Here is a 25,274-nt window from a genome sequence, read left to right as displayed (position 1 = left end):
CTGCAAGAAATATCTGAACCAACTGCTAGGAGGTGTATGACAACAAAGCAGTGGTGATTCTCCCTAATCTGGCTGCTGGGAGGCACACGGTCTCCACTTGTCACATCCTCATTGTGGCACAACTAAGTTTAGGAATCTAGCAGTGTGCAGTATCATGGACCATCACAATGCACCATCACACTGTGGCACCATTATTAATACAAAGCACAGATGAGCTAGTTCACACTGCTGTCTCAAGGAACACATGTTAGTGTAATTACTGTGCAGCTAGATGGAGCATTAGAGATGTCAAGACCGGCGCTCTGAAAAATGTACATTTAATTGATGTTAACACTCGTAATCCTCGAGCCAAGACCCTGCTGCTAGATGTTAGTCTAGGTCGCTGATGGTTACTCTATTTCAGAAGGCAAAGTTATACGCACCATCTGTAGTGCAGGATCCCTCTGGAACATGTTTCTGCATGTAGGCAATAGGTGGGCTGTTTGACTCACACATTTCCTCTTCTTCTTCCTCCTCTTCATTATCCAATCCGTTACCAACTTGTATGGCTGGGAATCCAGAAGAACTACTCTGTGTGTAACGATGGACTTCAATTTCTTTATCAAGGTCCTCTATCTTTGGTTTGACATCTGTTTCAAAAACAAATTTCAGGCATCATTTCAAACCACCTCACATCTGTATCATTTACATGCCAGAAGGCTAGGGACATAATTAATGAAGAAAAAACATACGTCACAATATTTACAAGGAGGCAGGGGTTATGAGGCTGTGGAACCTGGAAATGCAGGTCATGTGGTAGTCCTGCTGAATTTCGCAGCAGAACTTTGTTTTAAAGTTTTTTTCTCTGTTCCCTGGCTGGCAGCCAGCCATCTGAAGCTGTCTGGATGTTGAACAGGAAGGTGTGCAGCAAAAGGCTATAGAAGGGAGCAAAGAGGAGGGAGGGAGAAAGAGATTGCCCAGGGTGGGCTGGGATGAAGCACTCCTCCTCTTCCAAGCCCACAAGCAGTGGTGGAAAAGCACTGACCTGCTAGATACGACCTCTCTTCAGATGCCAGGTGCTGGGAAATACAGTCTGCAGCCATTAAATGCAAAAGTCATTAAAAACGGAAGCATAAAGCCTCATTATCTTATTTAAATCACTGCTTTTGAGAGCAGGGCAGGTTTCTGTCAGGCTTACGGGGGTCTCACCCACCAGTCGGAGAACCACCAGGGCACCCCTGTCAGTTCTGTGCAGGAGGCCCAATGGAATCAAGTGTCTTTCAGGCACTTGGGTGGCCACCATTGGGCCATCCTGCAATTGAGGTCCCCAGCAGCAGAAATCCCACTCACCAAGAGCTACCAGCCAATTACAGGCTGGCAGTTCCTCATGCCACCAGTGCCAGTGGGAACACCAGACCCTGGATCATTGTGGGGTCCCAGATAAGTGATAATGACTTGGGGATTGGCGGAGTAAGGGTCACAGGGGGAGGGGCAGGAGGTGCAGAGGCAAGGGCAGGGGGTGGCTTTCAGCGGCCACTCCGTCCCAATGCCAGGCCCCTTGGTCGGGCACCTAGTGCCTGACAGTGATGGACATCGCCAGGAGAGCAGTGGGAAACCTGACAGGGATTGCGGGATAGGCTTCTGAGGCAAGGAAAAGGCTATAGATGGGAGCAAAGAGGAGGGAGGGAGGCTCTGTTGCCTCCACTTAATCCCTGAGCCACCATTAAATTGCAGTGGGCTCAGGGATAATAATGGATGCTACTTGGCTCATTCATGAGCCTAACTGACATCCCGCCAGCAACAGCCAGGAAACCCGCATCAGCCCCTTCTAGCCTCCGTCAATCGGGGGAGGTTTGCCACCTCAGGGAGACTGACACCAGGCCTCTCCCAGATTAAGTGAGTCTGCGGCTGGCTATATTAAACACAGCGAAAGGTTACTTATCAGTTCCGAGCCCTCTGTTGAAAGCGGAAGTGAGCATGTTCATGTCGAATTGAGGTCGTAATTCAGATTATTCAGATTTCAACCCCTCCCCCTCTCCTCCAGCCGTTTAAATTGTTTGTAACAATGCAATCAACAGCTTGAAACATACATTAAGTTTTCATAACCCTTGTAAACTACGTTGCAACTAAACTTGGGAATTCTATTGCTCATCAAAATTTTACATGTAAACATTCACATCAATACAAAGTAAAATTAAAATACCTTTATAAACAGTTGAAAATATATGCTGACTATATGTTTCCACATTTACTAATTAGTGCAAACTCTTGCCACAAGTTACAGTTGATCTGGGTGTTGATCCCTTTTTTAAATTCCTTTTTCCTTTCTGTGTCAATGTTCTATCATTCATTCATCGAGCGGCCTTCCTAAATCGTTATTCTCTTAGCAAAGGAAAAGCTCACACATAATCAGTGGCAGAGTGCCACAGGTGGAGGAGCTGCATCTAACAGGCCCTTCAGTTTATCACAAGGAGGAAGCTTTCCTACTCATTGGCAGATACAGCAGGGAGATGGTGCAAGGTATAGAAGTCAGGGGAGATCTGCCAGGGTCAGATGAACATGAAATGGATGAAACACAGTACTGAGACTGATTGCAGCCTTCAAACATTCTGATTAATTGTAAGGTGCCCTGATATTTCTCAGCACTTCTTCTGAACCACAAGTGAGAAGTTTTGTGTTTCTCACAAATGCTTGATGTTTAGAAATAGAATAAACTAACATGGAGGGGAGGGGAAAAGGGCAAAAATTGTTGTCGTTGGTTGAGGAGCCCAGGGGTCCAGGTCTCAGGGACCTAAGTCTTCAAAAGGTCTATGATCCAGGAGACCTCTCTTGGAGATAACATTTTATCCATGTGATCTCCTGGATTGGTTACAGCAGTCCTGATGTGCTACAACGGTTCACTTTAATCCCACTATAATTTGGTAGAAGTAAAATAACTTTGGAAATATTAACACGTAAATATACAGCACTATCTCTTCCATGAAAATTCTGCAAAGGTGTGGCATTTATTTAAACAACTCAAATTGTAATAGTGAAATTCAAAGAAAGTGTTTGTGCCTACCTGGATTGATATTCATGCTATGTGCAGCAAGACTACGTATACACTATCTTTTCTCTCAAAAAATTATGTCACAAGCAGGAGCCATCTGAAGGAACCACAACTCAAAGTACTGCAGTTGTTTTACCAATGCCCTCAAACTTCAGTTGATAAACCTTCAAGTACTTCATGGACAACAAAGTTGGCTCTGTGATGCCCAGGTTTTCATCACAAGGGGCACCATTTTGTATCCAAACTGTCCAAGGAAGTAATTCTACAAACTTGTGTGATCTTTTTACCTGACCTTCTACCCTCCCCTACCCAACCAAATGGCACTCCAAACAATACCCCAGACCCCTGCGTTCATACCTGAAGAGTAGCACAAGAACGTGTGCAGGATCCTACTGTTGAGACTTTTATATAATAATGACGTCCAATCTCCTAATCTCTAATTTCTAATCTCCTCAAACCTCCTCATTGGAGAGCAGGCTTTTGTCACTCTGGGTTGAGATGCCCAAAAACCTGGCCCATATCTTCTGGAGAGTCATGAAGGAATCATAGGACCATAGAAATGAACGAGGCTTGAAAAGTCCATTTTGGTTAATCTGGATAGCCCCAAGATCAACAGCAGAACACGTTCCTACAATTGATTGTTTCACCAACTCCCTCTTAGAATTATGGATCTTTTAAGTTTTGTATGCTGCCTGGTCTGCCCCTTCCAAACATTCATCACTCATTGTAAAATTCCCATTCATCCTCCCTCTTCTGAGTTTCATCCCATGTTCCCCTGGTATCTTTCTCCGAGCCATGGTTAAACAATGTCTCAGGCTCAAATTGTCAATAGCTTTAAGGATCCCTGCCCAGTTTTCTCTTCCCTAGTTTAAACACAGTTTCTCCTTGAAGTTCAGGTGTCTGAGGGCAGCGAGGAATCGTCCCAGATTTGCAGTAAGTGCAGTAGCGGGTGGGAGAAAGGGTGCATTACCCGCTGGCATTAATGGTAGCTTTTCACGCCGCATTGTCCGAATCCCGCCTCATTAATCATGCATTCCCGGGAAACATTCCATTTCAATGGCAGCCATGCTCCCATTCGCCTGCCACGCCGTCACTTTGCAGCTTCCTCACGCCTCTCAGTGCTTCCATCCCAGGACTGCTGCAAATAAGACATGGCCCCAAAAGTCAAGAAGACTGCAGCCTCCCCCGGTTTAGTGATGCGTCCCTCGAGTGACTTTTGGATGTCATAGAGGCCCACAGTGATACCCTCTACCCTCGCTCTGGCCGCAGGAAGGGCAGCAAGATTACCATTTCAACCTGGTAGGCAATCAGTGCCAATGCTGCAAATAAGGAATTGGCCATTCAGTGCAGAAAGAGGATGAATGATCTCATTCGTGCCGCCAGGATAAGGCAACCATTTCATCACTCTAACCTCACACACTCAGAAGCCCATCACACATTCACTGGCATCTCACTCACGGCCAGCTCAAGGGACATCGCCACTCACTCTCTCACATACACCCTCCCATCTCCATCTAGCCTCATCCCCTCTGGAGACTGCCACCTCAGCCCTCGCCATCTTAAGGCCATTTGCACAGATCAATCCCTAGCCCTGCAGCTTAAGGCTGGCCTGGAAGGTAGAGACCTGCCAGTGAGCCCCGCTAAAAGTGATGTGGTGCTGTCTATAAAGCCTGGCACTGATGGCTGCCCGAAGCAAGGTAGGCAAATAAAATTCAAAGTCCTGAGTGAAGTGCTGCCTGCCAGGTGTTCTTCACTTATGTACAATTGTGAAACACGTTGACATGCCCAGATGATCCAGTGTGGGGGGGATGATTCCAGTGAGCTAGGCTTGTAATGGTGTGCAGGTGTATTGCAATGAGGTTCCTGACACCAACGGCCTGCCATTGACGGGCAGAGCGGACAATCGCAAGCTGGTTTCACAAAAGCGTGAGACCAATTTTTCGTCTTCTTGCTATATTGTCCTCTCACGCCGCCAAACACACCCAACGCTAGCGGGCACAGAAAATTCCGCCCACGCTATCAGATGTATAATATTTGGCTGTGCCTTATATTGTGTCATAATATCATTCCTCTAATTTGGTGGCCAGAACTATTGACAGTACTGCAGATGGGAACAAACCAATACCCTCTATATGCTAAATATCACATTTTGTGAATGGTTTTCTGTTCCATGTACCATATAGCCCAAGATATTACCAGCCTTATCTATTCCTACCAAAACTGCAGTGCCTTCAATGATCTTCCAGCAATAACCTCCAAATCTTTTTTCTATGTTATATCCAGTGGACTAACTATGCAGTAAGCCCTGTCGTCTGCCAATTCAAAAGTACAATAATAGAAGTGTCGATAGATTTTTCCATATTAATTGTGTCTACACCTTGCTACATTTGCCCTGTCACCTTTTTAATAGAATTTTCCAGCTAATGAAACAGTCTGTGCCACTGCCATTTCGGATTTTGGCCACTTGGTAGCAGTATGATATATTCTTTTTATGGTCAACAGCATTTTGAATTAATTTGATCAGTCTTTCCTTTTGCTTCAGTATAAATTTGGGTCAATTGCTTGTGTTTGCTTCCAAAAGGAGGCACCTTACATTAAATTGATAGCCAACTGATCTTAACTGCCAATTAAGAGGACATGGATACCATTCACAGAAATAAACACTGGTAACATTTAATTACTATCACAAAGTTTTTGGATCCCATCGGTTTAGTGATTAAAGGCACTGTGCAAATTTAATCTCACTGGGCAGGGGGAGGGAGAGGATGTCTCAGAGTCAAGGAATTGTCAGGAAGTTCAGAAAGAAGCAGATGACAGTTTAAGATGCAACAGTGTCAGAAAGCAATTGGTTGTGGACCTTGGAAGAGAAGAGATCAGGCCTGGGCTGGTACTGACTCATCCACCGCCACTGGCTGAGCATGGGATATTTGATGTGTGTGACAGTGCCATTCCTCCCTAAGCCTGTGGGTTGCAGTCTTAACTAAGACAGGCTTCAGTCGTACAAAAGAGAGACAGCAGGAGAAAAAAGCAAGGAAATAACAGACCGACAGAAAGGCCTGCAACCTGCTCTCAGCTCTGAACTGGCACTGTTTTGTATTTCAACTATGTGAGGTGAGTTTATTAGTTTTTATTTGTATTTTAAAATTTTGAAACACAAATGTATTTATTCGCCTCTTATTTCCCTCCCTAGTCAAGTAGGCAAAGCTATGGCTAGGGAAGTTCATTATGGGGGCATGGATCTGAGAAAAACAATTTGGGATAATTCCTTAATAATGAGTAAATAGGAGCTGTGAAGAAGTGAGTTTATGAGTCCATGTACATAAATTATCAAAAGCTAGTAGACAGACACAAAAAGTAATAAAAATGAATGGAATGTTAGTCTTTACCTTAAGGGGACAGACAAGTAGAGAAGTGATTATTTTGGTGTACACGGCCTTGGTCAGACTACAACTAGAGCAGTATTTTCAACTTTGGGCACAACTTCAGCAAAAGATACGCTGACCTTAGAAGCTGTACAATGCAGTTTCAGCAAACTGATACAAGGATTAAGCAGTTAAATTGATGGCAGATTGTATTCCGTTAAATTTAGAAGGTTGAGGGATGATCTAATTGACATCAAAAATGGTAGACGCTAAAAGTGTTGACAATGAAAGTTGATATATTTACTCCAGAAAGTGCGCACATGCACCACTAAGATCTCAGTCCTGCATCTGTCACTACTGATCCCTCTGTCTGCCCTTGTGCTCACTTTGCAATAATTTACACTGCAGCAAAGTTGTTGCGCTGCTCCCCTTTAAGAGAGCAAGCGGCTGAATTACCCGATTGCAAATAATGCTGCAGGGGTCTTCTGCTGTGCGCAGAACAACAGGCAGCTTGGATGAGTAAAGAGCAGCACTGGAACCAATTGGGCCATTGCTACAATGATGTGGCTGAGGTGGGCACACAAAATTTGCATGGGCACGCCCCCCCCAATCACGCAACCTTGATTTGCAAGAACGCAGGCAGGTTGCAAATCACAACCCTGTGCCCAAAGACCAGCGTAACCCAATTTTTTACCCAATATGTTTCTGCAACACTGCCAAGTGTTTTGAATCACATCTGTTTATTCTGACTGTGCAGTTTTCAGAAGTTCCCAGCTTGCAATTCATGCATGAACTGGACAAGAAGAGTAGAATTGTTTGTCCCTTATTTTTTGATATCTGACTGATTTCTTCTCAAAGGATTTTAAAATAAAAGCTGAATTCTCAAAGTTTTCATTTCAGGCAAGTGATGAATTTATATAAATTTATTACAAGTGAACTGGTCATATTAAACAGCATGTGGAACACAAACTGCTATTATCACGTGAGAGGCAGCAGTAGGGAGATTATTGGTTGCTCACGTTTTTTGTTATGATTAGGAAGAAAAGATTTCAACAATAGATTGAAAAATAGTCAAGTTCCAGAACTGCAAGCAATGAAGTCGGCCAGATTAATGCTAATGCATTTTGAGACTTAATAGAAAACCTTAAAATTTATTAATTTGAGGATTTGATGGGGTACATCTTGTTTGTTTATAGAAAGCCATCTTCATCAATGACTGTGTAATATAGACACGAGTAACGTATTCGTTAGTAATGTGGTGGTGTGTTACAGATCACTCAGAGTCTGAGTTGTTGTGTCAACATGCACTTTTACATGCATGTTGTAGCATGGAGCTATGGGTAGAGGCTCCAATTTTCTTTCCATTATATGGCTGACCAAGGATCTCTCCTGCTCTTACCACCTGCTATTGGCATATGTTGGAAGGATTTGCAGGTTGATAATCAACAAGTTTGGCCACATTGTGAATACATCTCCCTTGGCCATGAAGTCCTGGGTGGGGCTTGAACCCAGAGCTTCTGGTTCAGAGGCAGAGGTGCTACCCACTAATAATGTACTCCTGAAAAACACCAGGAATGCATACTGGGAGTCTGTAGTCTTGCAGTCCATGAATTTTCTATCCATTAATTTTAAGAAATAGAAAAAGCTTGCTTGATTATTGAGGGAAAGAACAAAAAGTTAAGAACTGGCTGATGATGGGTGAAGTGGTGGTTGGGACATCATGTGAGGACAAATGGGGTGGAGGCCTGAGCATTTAAAGGTGCCAGCAGCATTTTGGATCCCATTTAACTGGGCCCTCCTTCACTTACATAATTGTTCGACACTGCTCATCCCAATATTTCCAGAATCCCAGCAACTTGAGGTTGCCGCTAAGTGCCTTTCCAGAATTCTGCTGGAACTTGGGCTTCCTCCTCACAACACTCCCAGATCCCATGGCCTCATCACAGCACTCAGAAACACCTAGACCATATTCCCAGTTCCATAATCTACCATTTCAGAGGAGGTTTACTAGATTCGATAACTGGAATGAGCAGGTTGTCTTATGAGGAAAGGTTGGACAGAATGGGCTTGTTTCCACTGGCGTTTAGAAGAGTGAGAGGTGATTCGATTAAAGTAAACAAGATCCTGAACAGTCTTGACAAGGTGGACGCGGAAATGATGTTTCCTCTTGTGGGTAAATTCAGAACTAGGGGGCTCTGTTTTAAAATTAGGGGACACCCTTTTAGGACAGAGATGAGGAGAATTTTTTTCCCCTCAGAAGGGGAACTTTGGAACTCTCTGCCTCAGAAGGCGGTGGAGGCAGGGTCAATGAATATATTTAAGGCAGATTCTTGTTAGGCAAGGGAATCAAAGGTTATCGGGGTAGAAGGGAATGTGGAGTTAGTAATACAAACAGATCAGCCTTAATATTATTGAATGACGGAGCAGACTAGAAGGGCCAAATGGCCTACTTCTGCTCCTACTTTGTATGTTCGTATGTAATTTTACAACACTCTCAAATCTTTACAATTCACTCACAAGAGTTCCTAAGATACATTATTACTGTTCTCGTGATGCTAAATTCCAGTTGGCCACATTGTTCCTAGAATCTCCCTCTCCTATACCCCAGGAACTCTGGGTGCCCCATTCCCAGATCTTTGGAGCATTCTTGAAAATACTGTTGCATTTGAAGGTCTCATCCCAAATAAATCCATGAGGCACACCCAATGCTGATAACTCACTGTCTCTGATAATTATACTCCTGTTCTTGTAAAAACTCCAGGTCACAGAGTGAATGTCACAGGACATCTACTAGTCTAATTTACAGTCCTAGAATAAACCTGATAATTTTTGCATGAGTAGGTGAGACCTGAAATATCCCAATCATACAACTCGATTATATCGCTAATAGCAACAGAAGGTCAGCCAGGTACACCTGATAACTGAGTCAATATTATTATAATCAAAGCCATGTATATTTTGGCCAAGCTAATCAGCAAAGTTGTGAAATACTATTCCTACAGTTCTGAGATTTATTTTTAAACCTACTTAAATCAGAAAGAAATTCCAGGAGTGTATTTTCATTTCAAAGTACTCCCCAATTTTGAAGAAAAAGTAATAAGAAAAATTTCAGTTGACGTTATTTTCAGTATTAGTAAGACTTCTCTGTCTCTTTAGGCATGTATTCATAAATGTACCAGTTAGTTAATTTTGTGATCATGGAGTTACATTAAGTGTACAGCATAGAAATAAGTCTTTCAGGCCAACTGATCCATGCTAGTGTTTATGCCCCACATGAGGCTCCCATCTTGTATCAAATCCTGTCCATATACTGTTCCCTCATGTGTTTATCAAGCTTCCCCTTATTGGATCTATACTATTAAAAGAGAACCATTTGGAATGGCTTCTCTCCCTGCTCCTGCACCCTTACCTCTCGTGTCCCCCAAGGATCTGTCCTTGGCCCATTTCTCATCTATATGCTGCCCCTTGGTGACATCAAGCATTAGTTTTCACATGTGCACTGACAACACCCAACTCTACCTTGCCACCACCTCTGTTGACTTCTCCACCATTGCTAAATTATCAGACTGCCTATCCCATATCTAGTACTAGATGAGCAGGAATTTCCTCCAATCAAATATTGGAAAGACAAAAGCCATTGTTTTCAGTCCACACTCCAAACACCATTCCCTAGCTACCAACTTCATCCCTCTCCATGACAACAGTTTGAGATTAAACAAGTTTGCTCACAACCTTGGTGTCACATTAGATCCTGAGATAAGCTTCTGGACGTATATTCATGCAATCACTAAGACTGCCTGATTCCACCCTGTAACATCACTCAACTTTGCCCCGGTCTCCCTCAGCTCATCTGCAGCTGAAACTCTCATTCATGCCTTCAGTCCCATTCCCCTATCAACCCCATGCTCCCTGACCTATAGTGGCTCCATGTTTTGATTTTAAAATTCCAATACTTGTTTTCAAATCCTTCCGTTGTTTCAACTTTCCCTATCTCTGCAGGTTGGACAGCCGCTTTATGGAACACTCTGTTCAGTCTATAAATCTAACCCAGAGCTTTCGGCCATCTGTCATTTTAATTCCCTACCCATTCCAATTCTGAACATTGTCTTTAGCCTCCTACAGTGTTTCAATGAAGTTCAATGTAATTTCAAAGAACCTTATCTATCGATTAGACACTTCACAGCCTTGTAGCTGTCAACTTGAGCTCAACAATTTCAGATCATAGCCTATGCCCCCATTTTTTCAGACAGCAACAGTTGGTGATGATTTTGCTATTCCCATTTATAGCTCCTCTGGACATATCTTTTGTCCCTTTACTTGTTCTGTTACCACTCTTCTTCATCTTTCACCTATCTTCTTCTGTTATCTAATTTCTCCTGCCTTTGACACTATCACAGACCTTCTCTTTTGTTCTTCCCCCTCTCCCTATCCTCTTTTCCTGCCTCACTACTTGTTTAAAATCTCTTATGCCTCTAACGTTTTCTAGGTCTAATGAAAGCTCATTAACCCAAAAATGTTGGGCAGTATTTTCCAGGGCCCATTAAGCCTGGTCTGGGGGGAGCTGAAAATGGGAGGGAAATCCCATTGCCACTGAGCCAGTCCCACGACACATTCCTGCCTCCACAGGATCCTGCAAGAAACGGGGTGACAGTGGGACCGGTTATCTGACCGGCCGCTGTGGCTAGCCAATTAAGCCCACCGAGAGCTGGGTTTTCCAGCCAGCATACGTGAAATGGTGGTGGCCTCCCATCAGCCAGGTAGCCATCAAAACTGGAGTCTCTATTCAATGGGGTAGGTGCCATACTAATAAATGGCCACAACCACGGCAGAGCCCCCCACTGTGGAGGGTTTTCACCTTCTGTCCGATGGCCCTAACCCTTTGGTCCTTACGTCCACCTTTTGTAGCCGGTTATCAGGAATGGAGACATCCTCGTGCCTCTCTAAAAACTTCAACGCACCCACCTCTGACACAGAGGCTGCCAATCTTTCAGTGCTGGATGGCCTCCTATTGGCTCTCCAGACTCAGGAGCCCTGGCCCCCATTCTTAATTGGAAAAGGCTCCTGAAGGCAGTCATTTCATTTGCCGTCTCCTCCAAAATCTCCTTCGGGGTCCTACTGCTAGCATTTTCAGATTCCCAGCCTGCATTTTACCCCGTGGCAAGATTGGAACTGGCTAACTCAGTTTATTTCTCCACAGATGCTGCCTAACCTGAGTATTTCTTGCATTTTCTGTTTTTATTTCAGATATCCAGCAGCCTCAGTATTTTGCTTTTGCATTTGAAAGCTGTAACACACTGGTCATCTGTTACAATTGATTCAAAGTGATGGCAGTAAGGTGAGTAAAGGTAAAGCAAGAGGAAAAAGTTACTATTTAATAACAGTTAAAGACATATCCAGACAAAATCATGCAGAATTATATGGTGAGGGATATAAACAGAACTAAGTCCTAACTTAAATTCAAAGCATAGATGGTGCTTACCTACATATATGAAGTCATGCGCGAAGCACACAATTTGTCAAACACACCTCAGATGTCACATTTTTCTGTATGTGTATTTCACACTTAATTGGATTTCATATTCATAGAACAGCAGAGAATCACAGCTGAACAAGTGGAAACTACTCAATTGAACATGTGGAAAGCAGGTAGATAAACTTAAAATGAATAAATATTAAAGACTTATGTAAACAATGAATCAAGGATCAATAATCAGCAATATTCACTAATAAAGGAAAGGCTTGCAATATTTTTTGATTCTTTTAGCTAGCACAGCAGATAAGGTTTCTGGAAAGATATAGAAAATTACACGATTTTATAGCAGAATGATTACACATACAACTGCATTTTGTGCTTGGAAAGTCTACAAGTTTTCCATTGTCAGCTGGATGATATGAGAAGCTTGAACCTTGAGTTCATGCATTCCCAGGTGTAACATTGCTGGCTGAAAGGAGGAAGGCTATAGCTTCTAGCATGCATTTATTGTGTACAAGGTCTAAACATTTTTGAATCACAAATTGACATTTCACAGACTTGCTGTTAGTAAAGCCCCACATAATCCAATGGAAAATTACAGTTGATGAAAAAAAAAACACTTGAGAAAGATTTGGGCAGAAATGGCTTGGGGCAGGGATAGGGCAGGCAAGTCAGTGCAAGCCAAGAATGACCTTGGCATTGCCGGGCAACTGCAAAGGTCCCCAGCTGATCCAAATGCTTTCTGTCTGGCTGCTTCATCAGTAAATAGCTCGAAGGATCCTAGGCCTAAATTTTCATTCTCGAGGCAGGTGGTGGGATTGGGAAAATTCCTGGCGCAGTCCGCCCACTTCGGGGGAAAAAGTGTCCACAAAGGCAGGATATTCATTGCCGGGGGGCAGGGGCAGCCTGGAGTTGGGCCAACCAACCCAGGATGAAGTTTGGAGGTAGCCACACGGGCTGCTGGGTAAGGCAGCAGGCTGTTTAAAAGTGCTGTGGGACTTTGTCCTAGTTAACATTAAAACACAAAAGCCTTACAAGCCCTCATCCCTCACACCCCTTCACCTTCCAAACACTCACCATGCCCAATCCATGCCACCTCAGACCCTCCACGCAGCCCCCAAAGCCTAGATGCCCCTCATGCCAAGATCGGGCCTTCCACCCATCTCCCCAAGGCCGCTCATGCCCCTATGCCAAGCTCTGCCCTTTCACACACACATAGGGCCCCTCATGCCAAACCATGGCAGTTCAAAACAAAAATTACCTGGAAAAACTCAGCAGGTCTGGCAGCATCGGCGGAGAAGAAAAGAGTTGACATTTCAAGTCCTCATGACCCTTCAACAGAACTGAGTGAATCTAAGGAGAGGGGTGAAATATAAGCTGGTTTAAGGTTTGGGGGGGGGGGGGAGAGAGAGAGAGAGAGAGAGAGAAAGAGAGAAGTGGGGGGCAGGCAGGGTGGTGTGGTTGTAGGGCCAAGCAAGCAGTGATAGGAGCAGATAATCAAAGATGTCACAGACAAAAGAACAAAAGAACATAGAGGCGTTGAAGGTGGTGATATTATCTAAACGAATGTGCTAATTAAGAATGGATGTTAGGGCACTCAAGGTACAGCTCTAGTGGGGGTGGGGTGGGAAGGCTAGCAGGGCATAAAAGATTTTAAAATAATGGAAATAGGTGGGAAAAGAACAATCTATATAAATTATTGGAAAAAACAAAAGGAAGGGGGAAGAAACAGAAAGGGGGTGGGGATGGAGGAGGGAGCTCAAGATCTAAAGTTGTTGAATTCAATATTCAGTCCGGAAGGTTGTAAAGTGCCTAGTAGGAAGATGAGTTGCTGTTCCTCCAGTTTGCGTTGGGCTTCATTGGAACAATGCAGCAAGCCAAGGACAGACATGTTATGTAAACAAATATTGTGAAATTGACGGCAGAGATCAGAGAGCCTGAGCTGTCAATCAAACAATATTTTCTCTGGAGTGCAGGTGTTTCAACAGACATAATGGTTGTCTAGGCTCTCAGCCAAGCCTCATTATGTAAGTTGGTTTTAAGTGTAATTCTTACTACAATCAGAATTATTTAACAGGTGTGTGGCAAGTTAAGATTATCAATCAGGCTCGCAGTGTGGCTCACTTACGAATGTTAAAAGCCACATACATTCACACACAATCATTCCCTGGTTCATTCCCCAGGGTAATGCCTTGACCAATTAGAGTCGACCTGCCCTGTTTGAATTTGAACAAAACTGGGCAGTTAACTGTTCCATGTTGCATTGTCATTGGCAATGCCTCCACCAGAGTCCACTTGCCAACCAATCAGCACTCTCTTCTTATGCAGTATAAATTGTTGTTCCCCTTTCACTATTGGTAATTTCTTGCTAGCTGTCCTGATTAGTGCAAGATGAAAAGCTTTGATAACATGTCTCTTTTTTCAGCAATACTACAAATGTCTTACTGCATGCTTACCGCATATAGTGCAATCTGCTATACAGGTACCACAATCTTCCATAAGATGTCCCGGGGGAAGCGAAAATACCAGTTTCAGAGTTGATGCCAGCAGTAAAAAATCACTAGCTACAGCAAATCACTTTTGCTAATGATCAATGAAACCAAACAAAAATTATCTTAACCTTCAGGAGATAGAGGTGGCTGATCCGATTCAAGGTACAGCTGAGAGAAGATTGGTCGAGGAGAAATACTGTTGGAACGAAGTGATGCCTCTATTGAATTATGAAGAGCCTCTTCAAAGCGTGCAGATTTCAGTTGCCCAGCATATGAATTTCCCATTGTCTGAAAACAAGAAAAGCAACATCTATGAGCAATGCATAAACTAAAGATTTGATTATTGGTACTATCAATATAAATCCTCAGATACCGAATTTCAGGCTCCAACAAAAAATGTAAAAGATAGTCATAAGCAACATGGCCCCAAACAAACTTAAAACATGCAACTTACTTAATCCATTGTCATACAATAAAACAGTAAGCTTCTTTAAACAACTTTACTGTTCCAAGATGCTTTGCAGTAAATGTTAGCTATTTCATCATGCAGAGCATCAAAGCTGTGCATGCGTGGATAATGAAATGTTAGCAGACATTTGCAAGGCATTTTGGTAAATCTGGAGATTCAGTAAGCTAGATTTGGAAATTTTTCTGCATTTTTTCTTGTGGTGGCTAGAAGGAATTCCCACGTGTTCTGCAAGACGTAGTAGATCACCTAATTATGTGATCCCAGTATCACTAAGCAACTTCAAAAGAGAGGAGAAGAATGAAAATGGGGGGAAACCTTTTCTTACCGATCTCAATTCTTTTTCCATTATTTCTGCTGACATGACTTCTTTGCCTTGTTATCATAATGAGATGAGAAACATTACAGCAGTGAGATTTGACAGTGTCCTCATTACCAATGATAGTGATCTGTTATCTAAATGAAGCCAGTCAGCATGGAGAAAGCAGATGGCTGGCTGAAAGGCCAACACTATTTAATCCTAACAAAATACTATTTTGGATTAAAGAGCCTTGAAAGTTGCTGGTGCAGTGCTTGTTTATCAGATGCTTCTAATATGTCAGGCAGGAAGCATATGTACATCTCTGAGAAAGTGCACTGCCCACCATATTAGACAAGGCAGAAGGGCCAGCAGCAGCTCCATCCATGAATATTTTAAGTGCAGAACAGTTTATTTCAATTAGGATCCTACATGTCTCTTGCAGGACCCGTTTTTAATTTACAAATGCCCTGATGCTTCATTTTTACATGCTGAATTTGCACAGCACATCAACAGGAGGGGTCCCAAATGAAAATACTATAAACTCCCCCATCCCCCAGTCAGTGAATAACACTCACCAACCATCCCAGCCAGTGTTACTGACCTGAGTACTCATCACTATCCAACCCTCTCATTGGTAGCAGTCTCATACCTGAGTCCAAAGATTGTGGGTTCAAGTTGCAATCCAGAGATTTGAGCACAAAATCAATATTGACATTCTAGCACAGTACTGAGTTAGTGGAGTACAGTCAGAATTGCTGTCTGTCCAATGAAGTGTTAAGCAGATTTTTTTTTTTAAAAGAGTATCTTCACAAACTTTTTTTTTCCCTTTGGGAAATAGTGGGGAGGTGGCAGAAGGTTTCTCAGGCTGATTATCAGCCATGGAATCACATCATGAGTGCCCCATTGATGGCCATCAAGTCCTGGTGTGGGATTTGAACCCAGAGCTCCTGGCCCAGAGGTAGGGACGCTACCACTGCACTCCCTCCACCGCCAACAGTGGTAGCAGTGTGTACTATCTACTAGTATGTACTATCTACAAGATGCACTGCAGAAACTCACCTTAGGCAGCCTCTTCCAAACCCATGACGACTACCATCTAGAAGGACAAGGGCAGCAAATACATGGGGACACCACCACTTGGAGGTTCCCCTCCAAGCCTCTCACCATTCTGACTTGGAAATCTATTACCATTCCTTCGCTGTCACTGGTCAAAGTCCTGGAATTCCCTCCCTAACATGCTGTAGGTTTACCTACACCACAGAGACTGCAGCAGTTCAAGAAGGCTGCTCACCACCGCCTTCTCAAGGGAAATTAGGAATGGGCAATAAATGCTGGCAGAGCCAGTGATGCCCACATCCCATAAATGAATAAAATAAAATACAAGACTGCCCTATTTAGGGGATGTAAAACAAGTACAAAAACTTGTATTCATATCGCACCTTTAACATAATAAGACATCCCAGGACACCTCACAGGAGAGTTACCAAACAAAATTTGACACCAGGGTCCAATGATGGCCCAAGATGGAGGCAGGTCAATGTTGAAACTGCCAAGCTAAAAGATCCACCTCCGTTCCCAGAGATATTGATCCAGTTCTTCAGATCAATATAAAGCCCGCACTCATCCCCTTACCTCCCTCACCAACAGCCCCCCCACCCCCTGCAGCTCAATCAGTATGCAGTTTATAAACAGAACTCAGAGGCACTATAATAACATTTGGAAATTGTTGAAAAGCTCATAAACCTGTCAAGATAAAATAAACACTTGAATAAGCACTTAAAAATCATTATCTTCTTCTGAAGGTTATACGTCTGTCAAAGCCATCAGACTCACATTCCCCGGGATAGCTGGTTAAACAAACTCTGCAGTAGAGAATCTATTAGTGCTTTGGAAGACAGCCAAGGTTTCAATCTCGCATTTCCCATGACAGCTGAGTAAATAAACCCCCACAGTACATAATACATTGGTCTTTTGAAGGCAGCCACATGCTCATATATCTGCCAAACTTTTCAAAGAGCCAACCAGATGGCTGAGTAGTCTGTAAAGAATGAATAAAAGCAACTGGGAGAGTTCAAATAATTAGCTCTGGATCTCATACTCAGCTAGTCTTTCACTATTGTACAATGCAGAATAGCACTTAGTGGATAATCTATTCTAAATGGATCTGTAAATGTTTCCACTTTTACAAACCTGTTCTTTCACTTGACAGGTTGCCAGCTGTCAGAAGTATTACCTAGCAAACACCTTATTTAATGGTCTTTTCCAACCACAGCATCACTCACTTTAGTAAACACAGATATGACTCAGCCAACAGCATTTCATCACAAACTGTAAAGGAGGCAACACTATGTTTACTCAACTTTTATACTCTTCCAGTCCATGGTTCAGGCCTCCACTCTGCAGGTGTGATTTAAGAAGGCTTCCAAAACACGGCCACCTCGATAAAAATTGCAAAAGTCCTGAAATTCCCATTTCCTGAATAGTGCCGGCCACCTCTATATCGCAGCATGTAGGGTTCCTGACCCAGGAAAAATTGAAGGTGCTGAAAATGGGGGTGGGACCTCTGGATCTACGCCGTGGCCACCATTTTATTTCCCTGCCCAAATCAGCTTAATCCCAAACAGGACCATCAAAATCCAACCCAAAGTCACTTAATGAGTTATTAGGACAGGTCAAAGAATTTAAGGAATGTCCCAAAGGAGGACAAAGGTTTAGGGAAAGAATTCCAAAACATAGGGCCAAGGCAGCTGAAGGCATGGCCACTGGATGGAGCAATTAAAATTGGGGATGCACAAGAGGCCAGAATGAGAGCAGCGGACATTTTTCAGATGGCTGTAGGGCCTGAGGAGTTGCAGAGATGGGGAGAGATGAGGCCATTGAGGGATTTGAGCACAAGAATTAGAATTTTAAAATCGGGGCATTGCTGGGCTGGGAACCTATGTAGGTCAGACAGTGCATGGATGATGAGTGAACAGGACTTGATGCAAGTTAGGGTACAGGCAATAGACCCCATGGTGGCACTTTGAAAAAGAAGAGCGTCCTTGATGTCCAGGTCAGTATTTATCCCTTAATCAACACCTAAAAGAAAACCTTATAGGTTGCAACCTACAATGAATCTGAACTGCACTGGGTGAGAGGAATCACAGTTATTGCATATCTGTTTTGACTGACAAGAATACAGTGAAAGTCACCGTAGTCCCTGAGGACCATAGGCTGCTCTCTCATTACACAGAGGCAACTGGTGGTGAGTTTAACCTGAGGGGTGAGGTTGAGAAGGCAGGGCCTTCGTGGATGACTTCAGCTGGTACAAGAATCGAACCTGTGTTGTTGGCATCACTCTGCATCACAAACCAGTTGGCCAACCAACTGAGCTAACTGATCCCCAAAAATGAGGCATAGCATCAACCTGTGGTCCAAAACTGTCCATCTGGATGTGCGTGCATACAGATATCAAATGAGGAGATTAGGAGCTCACCTGTGACACCTGATCATCAAACTGCCAGATGAAAAATGGCTACTCGGGGAAGGTAGTTGATAGCAACTAGACTCTATGGGAGCATACTCCATAAATAATGGACATTTTCAAGACAGGTGGGAAGAAGAAATGTTCATTCTGATATATTACACTCAGTAAACATTTCAAGGGAAGAAAGTTTAATATTGTCTGTTGCAGAAATGTTTAATGTTATGCACTTGATATAAACCACCCCAAGTCTGCAGAGGAGGGCTGGGAGGAAATAAAGACTTAAATATAGGAAACATAACTCAACCCGCTGCGCGCACAGCACTGTTTTTACACCTCTGATGTGGGGGAGTCTGAGGAGGGACTTCCTCTCAAGTGAGAGGTGGCAGTCCTGCCTGCAGCCAATTAGCACTCCATGGAACATTAAATAGCTGTGGGGTCACCAACATCAGCAGGGGTGCATTCCCCTGCCGAATTTTTCAGTGGCAGAACAGGAAACCTTGCCATTCAAAAAATCCTGCCCATGGAAATTAAAATTACAGTCGGCGGGATCATGGCATGAAAGGCTCCATATTAACTACACCTGCACCCAGTTTCCACAAGATAGTGGGAGTTAAAATTCCTCCAAGGCCTCAATACATACATGTATTAATATGTATTTTAGTTTTCATATTTCAAGGTTATCAGCTACAACTTTGATTCAAGGAGATTATTCTATTGTCCCTGCATTTTGTACGATCCACTGTCTGGAACAGCTGCCATGCAACAATAAATTATCAAAGTCCTGCACTGTAAGAGGAGCAAATAAGATGCACAGGACATATTCAGGCCTGTCACATCCACCATTTCTAGAGTAAAGACCATAAGACATAGGAGCAGAAATTAGACCATTTGGCCCATCGAGTCTACTCCACCATTCAATCATGGTTGATAAGTTTCTCAAAACCATTCTCCTGCCTTCTCCCCGTAACCTTTGATCCCCTTACCAGTCAAGAACCTATCTATCTCGGTCTTAAATACACAAGTTAGAGATGTCATAGATTTTGAGCAAGGAGTGAATGAGACAAGGACAAAAGGAAGGTCTGGGACAGGGGTGGAAGACAGGGGAGACTGAACGACAGGGCCAAAGGGAAAGGAAATGGGGCATGAAAAGTAACAAAGAAGCGAACGACTTGCCAAGAGCAGGTGTGCTGCTAACTGAAAGAGAACAAACGAAACAAGGAAACAAAATGGGGACAGAGTTTATGGTCTGAAATTGCTGAATTCTGTGTTGAGTCCAGAAGATGCCAGTCTCCAGCCAATTCGATTCACTCCACGTGATATCAAGAAATGGCTGTAGGCTATGGGCCCTGACAATATTCCAGCAATAGTACTGAAGACTTGTGCTCCAGAACTTGCTGCACCCCTAGCCAAGCTGTTCCAATACAGCTACAACACTGCCATCTACCCGGCTATGTGAAAAATTGCCCAGGTATGTCCTGTACACAAAGAGCAAGACAAATCCAACCTGGTCAATTACCACCCCATCAGTCTACTCTCAATCATTAGTAAAGTAATGGAACGGGTCACCAACAGTGCTATCATGCGGCACTTGCTTAGCAATAACCTGCTCACTGATGTCCAGTTTGAGTTCCGCCAGGGCCACTCAGCTCCTGACCTCATTACAGCCTTGGTTCAAACATGGACAAAAGAGCTGAACTCCTGAGGTGAGGTGAAAGTGACTGCTTTGACATCAAGGCAGCATTTGACTGAGTGTGGCTTCAAAGGGCCCTAGCAAAACTGGAGTCAATGGGAATCAGGGGGAAAACTCTCCACTGGTTGGAGTCATACCTAGCACAAAGGAAGATGGTTGTGGTTGTTGGAAGTCAGTCACCTCAGCTCCAGGACATCACTGCAGGAGTTCCTCAGGGTAGCGTCCTAGGCCCAACCATCTTCAGCTGCTTCATCAATGACCTTCCTTCTATTATAAGATCAGAAGTGGGGATATTCGCTGATGATTGTACAATGTTTAGCACCATTCGCTCCTCAGATTCTGAAGCAGTCCATGTTCAAATGCAGCAAGACCTGAACAATATCCAGGCTTGGGTTGACAAGTGGCAAGTAACATTTGCACCACACAAGTGTCAGGTAATGACCATCTCCAACAAGAGAGAATCCAACCATTGCCCCTTGATGTTCAATCGCATTACCATCACTGAATTACTATCACTATCAACATCCTGGGGGCTACCATTGACCAGAAACTGAACTGGGCTAGCCATATAAATACTGTGGCTACAAGAGCAGGTCAGAGGCTAGGAATAGTGTGAAGAGTAACTCACCTCCTGACTCCCCAAAGCCTGTCCACAATCTACAAGGCACAAGTCAGGAGTGTGATGGAATACTCCCCACTTGCCTGGACAACAACACTCAAGAAGCTGGTCACCATCCAGGACAAAGCAGCCCACTTGATTGGCACCACATCCACAAACATTCACTCCCTCCACCATCAATGCACAGTAGCAGTAGGATGTACCTTCCACAAGATGCACTGCAGAAATTCACCAAAGCTCCTTAGACAGCATCTTCCAAACCCACAACCACTACCACCGAGAAGGACAAGGGCAACAGACAGATGGGAACACAACCACCTGGAGGTTCCACTCCAAATCACTCACCATCCTGTCTTGGAAATATATCACTGTTCCTTCACTGTCGCTGGGTCAAAATCCTGGAACTCCCTTCCTAACAGCACTGTGGGTGTACCTACACCATATGGACTGCAGCGGTTCAAGAATGCAGCTCACCACCACCTTCTGAAGGGCAATTAGGGATGGGCAATAAATGCTGGCCCTGCCAGTGAAGCCCACATCCCACGAATGAATTTTAAAAAAGGCTGTAAAGCGAGATGCTGTTCCTGAAGCTTACGTTCAGAAATGTCAGTGTGAGAGCAAGGTGACGAATTAAAGCAACGGGCCACCGGAAGCTCAGTATTATGCTTGCAGGCCAAATGGAGTTGGTTCTGCAAAGTGGTCACCCAATCCATTTTCTGAGCACATTGGGCAGGATTTTAGGGATGGCGGAGTTTCCCGCCCCACCACCTGAAGACTCCTGCAGCCATTTAACACTCTGAGGATTGTTAATTGGCTGAAGACAGGATTTCTGTCCCTCACTCGGGATAAAGTCCTGCCTCAGAGAGCTGCTAGCCAGTTAAGATTGACCAGCAGCTCTATAATCCCAGTAACAGGCTAAGTGCCAGAGCCCACAAGGCCATGTAGGTGCAGAGTCTCGCAGCAGAGAGAGGAGAGGCCGGGGAGTTGTGGGGAGGGTGTGGGGGGTGGGTGAGGGTTGTGATAGCAAGTCCAGATGGGGGAGGAAGCCTCTTGGGAGCTGACCTGGGGGATGACGCTTGATCTGGAAAGTGATAGAGACCCCCCTCCCCCGCCCGCCCCATTAGCATCGGGCGTCAAAGTGGGTGGGGGAAGACAATATTACGGGAAGGCCAAAATTCAGTCTCATGTTGTCATGAAACAGTTAGCCATTGTTTGCTCCGCCTTTCCCGCCATCCAACATCAGGAATGTAATTTCGATGCACTTGCATCTTATCATCTCATCTTGCCTGCCTGCATCATCCTCCACGTCAAATTTACCTCCCAAGTCGGCATAACTTCAGAACGACGTGATTCACAACAGCATTTAAGAGGCATGCAACTGGAAAGCTGAACTTCGAGCGGAACTGGGAGGTGAGTGGACACTGATGTTGCGCAGCAGTCACGAGGATCACCCATTCGACTTCAAGGAAGAGGCGCCACACATTCAGGCGAGGGCACAGGCAAGTCGCTTTTTCACGGCTGGCTGGCAATGCGGTGCCAGGCAACAGGCCAGCCAATGGTTGGGCAAAGGGCGAAGGGCGGGGGGCAAGGCAGCACAGTCGGACGGTAGTGCACAAGTAGATGCTTTTTTGGGGGTTGGGGGGGGGGGGGTGGTATTGGCCAGGTTGGTGGAGGGACGTGGCCACGCATTAGGGAAACCTTGTATAAGGTGAGCATTCTTCTGCAGCTGGGACAATTCAGGCACAGCCACATTGACATGCTTGGAATCTGGCCTCTAGCTTATCGGCCCACTCAAGCAATGCAGAGGTATGAAAGTACCACCAAGTGCTCCTGATCTTTTCACCCCTCAGGCGCAGACTGCAAATTAATGAATATTTTAGTGGAATGCAGAACAATTGGACGACTGAGCAAGTTGTACAAGCTCCTTGCTAAAGATGGCCATGGAGCAGTCACTGATGGAGTCGCTCACAGCCCCTTACAATGTCTTCATTCAGATTTGGACTGGTCTCCCATATAGTTCAAGCTAACAGTGCAGCCTTGCAGCGTGGGTTAGCAGAATGCCTGAGCTGAGCGCACAGCATGCAGTCCAATGGAGGAAGCTGCTGCCAATCGGTCAGGCGGAGTGGGGTGGAGATTGGTGGGGTTTCAGGCAACCATGCAGTGCACTAAACTCTGGCCGTCCAAGTGAAGGCCACACTCACTGACATGCGTTAAGAGGCCATGAGACGCAGCAGTAGCCACACACACAACCATGAAAGATCCCTAGGAGACCAATGCTAACCCATGAGTCTCTCTCTTTCATCCTGCAGGTGGAGTACATCAGGATCATGGAGCCTGCTGAACTAGCTGTATGCCTCATGGCTTACAGAGAGTGGAAACAAAGGAAAAGAGAGCGACGGAGGTGCCTGGCTGGGCAGAGGGAGGAGCAGCACCCTCAAGAAGAAGTGCACGCTGCTGAAGAGCCACAGCAAGCCGTCACAGGTCAGCACCTAGTTAGACACTGGTTCTCTGTCATCTGCAGACCCTGTGTCGCCAAAGACTGCGCATGTCCAGGGAACTGGTCAGTACAAATCCTGCTGCAGGGGACATGGGGACATGGAGGGCATCCACTGCCAGTAGCTATGAAAGTGACCATGGTGCTCAATTTTTATGCCAGTGGCTCCTTTCAGGGCTCCACAGGCGACCGGCGTGGGATCTCGCAAACCTCCATGCACAAGTGTATCCAGGAGGTCACGGACGGCATATTCACAAAGGCACAAAACTTAGTGCATTTCATCTGGAATCAGGAAAGTAAGGAAGCAGGGGCACTGGGATTTGCGCAGATCTCTGGTTTTCCACAGGTGCAGAGTGCCATCGACTGCACTCACATGGTGCTTAGATCTCCGTGGCAACAAGCAGTGCAGTGTGTGAGTCTTAAGGGCTTCCACTCGCTGAATGTTCAGCTGGCCTGCAACCACAGCAGATGCTTCCTACAGGTCTGCGCACGATTCCCAGGGCGTGTCCTCAGATCCCTGATGTCTGCCAGGGTCCACAGAGGCTGCAAGGTTGGCTCCTCGGGGATGAGGGCTATCTGCAGAGCATGTGGCTGATGACGCCTATGCAGCAGCCTCAGACTGCAGCAGAGAGTAGGTACAATGAGGCTCATGCTGCAATTCATACTTTGGTGAAGCAAATCATCGAGATGCTAAAATTGAGGTTCTGGTGCTTGGACCAGTCTGGTGGAGCCCTGCAATATAGTCCACAGACGGTGTCCCTCATCATCATCGCCTGCTGCACCCTACACAACACGGTACAGCAAAGCTGAGGGGAGCTGCCTGAGGAGGTGATGGAGGAGCTGCAGGTCTCCTCCGATGAGGAGGATGTCAACAGGGATGAGGGTGATGAGGTTCTCAAGGGCAAGGATGACAGCGATGGGGCCATTGTGTTGTCCAGATGAGGTAAATGTGCTTGGGAGGCCCTCATTGCTGCTAGTTTGTGGACGATGTTGACAACATGCATTGAGGATACTTCATTGATCCTTACATTGCATCTATGGACGTTTGTCTCCTGTCTGGCTGATGACAGCACTCATATCCTCTGTGATAAGGCTCCTGTCATGGAGACGCAGCGGATGCCCATAATCCTGATGCTCCAGGAGGATGATGACGACATGTAGTAGGGACACACCATAGATCCTCACATAGCCTCTGTGAATGTCTGACCCCTGTCTGGATGATGGCAGATCAGCCAGAGTCATATCATGGAGATGCAGTGGGGAAACTGATTCTGATCCTATGCCATCCTTCATGAGCTGAACTCTTCAGGACCAGACAGTCACTGGACACAGATGCTGATGAGATGGGGGGCCAGCCGCACCTCAAGGGTGCTCAGAGCACACAGAGACGGACAGGACTATGTGCCGCCAGCCCAGGACATTCTGGCAGCAATGATAAGCCCCATCGAGGTGCAGGCATGACGATGTGTCCAGTGACTGTGAGGGCGCACCATCAGTGTGCTGGGAAGGTTCCACAAAGGACAGGGAAGAGCCCCTGTACTGAGACACCTGCCTTTACCTTGTGCAGGAACCAGTTTTTCACATCTGGGTGACATGAACACTGCTCATCATAACAAGAAGCCATTGACAGTGACATTGTTGGGAGTTTAATTACAGTAGTCAACATTATGTAGAAGTGATTAATGCCCTCGCCTACGATGTGAAACTACATCTTCTTAACCTTCCTAACCCTGCCGCTATGTCTTGGTGCTCTTCCAACATCCACACTGAGGTGGAGGCAGCCTCCTGACTGCTACGCCCTGTCTGTGATGACCTTGGTGGATGATCTCTGGAGGATCAAGACCTGGAGGGGCCCGGCCTGCTTTGGGTCTCCTGCTGTTGGG

General features: G+C 45.1%; 1 protein-coding gene across 1 annotated transcript in view; it reads right to left on the bottom strand.

Annotated features, from left to right (window-relative positions):
- Nucleotides 1-25,274, bottom strand: part of greb1l (GREB1 like retinoic acid receptor coactivator) — a 237,229-nt gene that overhangs the window by 177,484 nt on the left and 34,471 nt on the right. The window contains exons 3-4 of the mRNA XM_041188959.1: nt 14,484-14,643; nt 423-629 (exon numbers count right to left, since the gene is read on the bottom strand). Of these exons, the coding sequence (XP_041044893.1) occupies nt 423-629; nt 14,484-14,640 (364 nt within the window). The 5' untranslated portion in view covers nt 14,641-14,643. The remainder of the gene's footprint in view (nt 1-422; nt 630-14,483; nt 14,644-25,274) is intronic.

This window comes from Carcharodon carcharias, chromosome 6, assembly GCF_017639515.1.
Source record: "Carcharodon carcharias isolate sCarCar2 chromosome 6, sCarCar2.pri, whole genome shotgun sequence".
In the NCBI taxonomy this organism is placed as follows: domain Eukaryota; kingdom Metazoa; phylum Chordata; class Chondrichthyes; order Lamniformes; family Lamnidae; genus Carcharodon; species Carcharodon carcharias.
The sequence above is the reverse complement of the archived record's forward strand: the minus strand, read 5'-3'. Positions and strand labels throughout refer to the sequence as shown.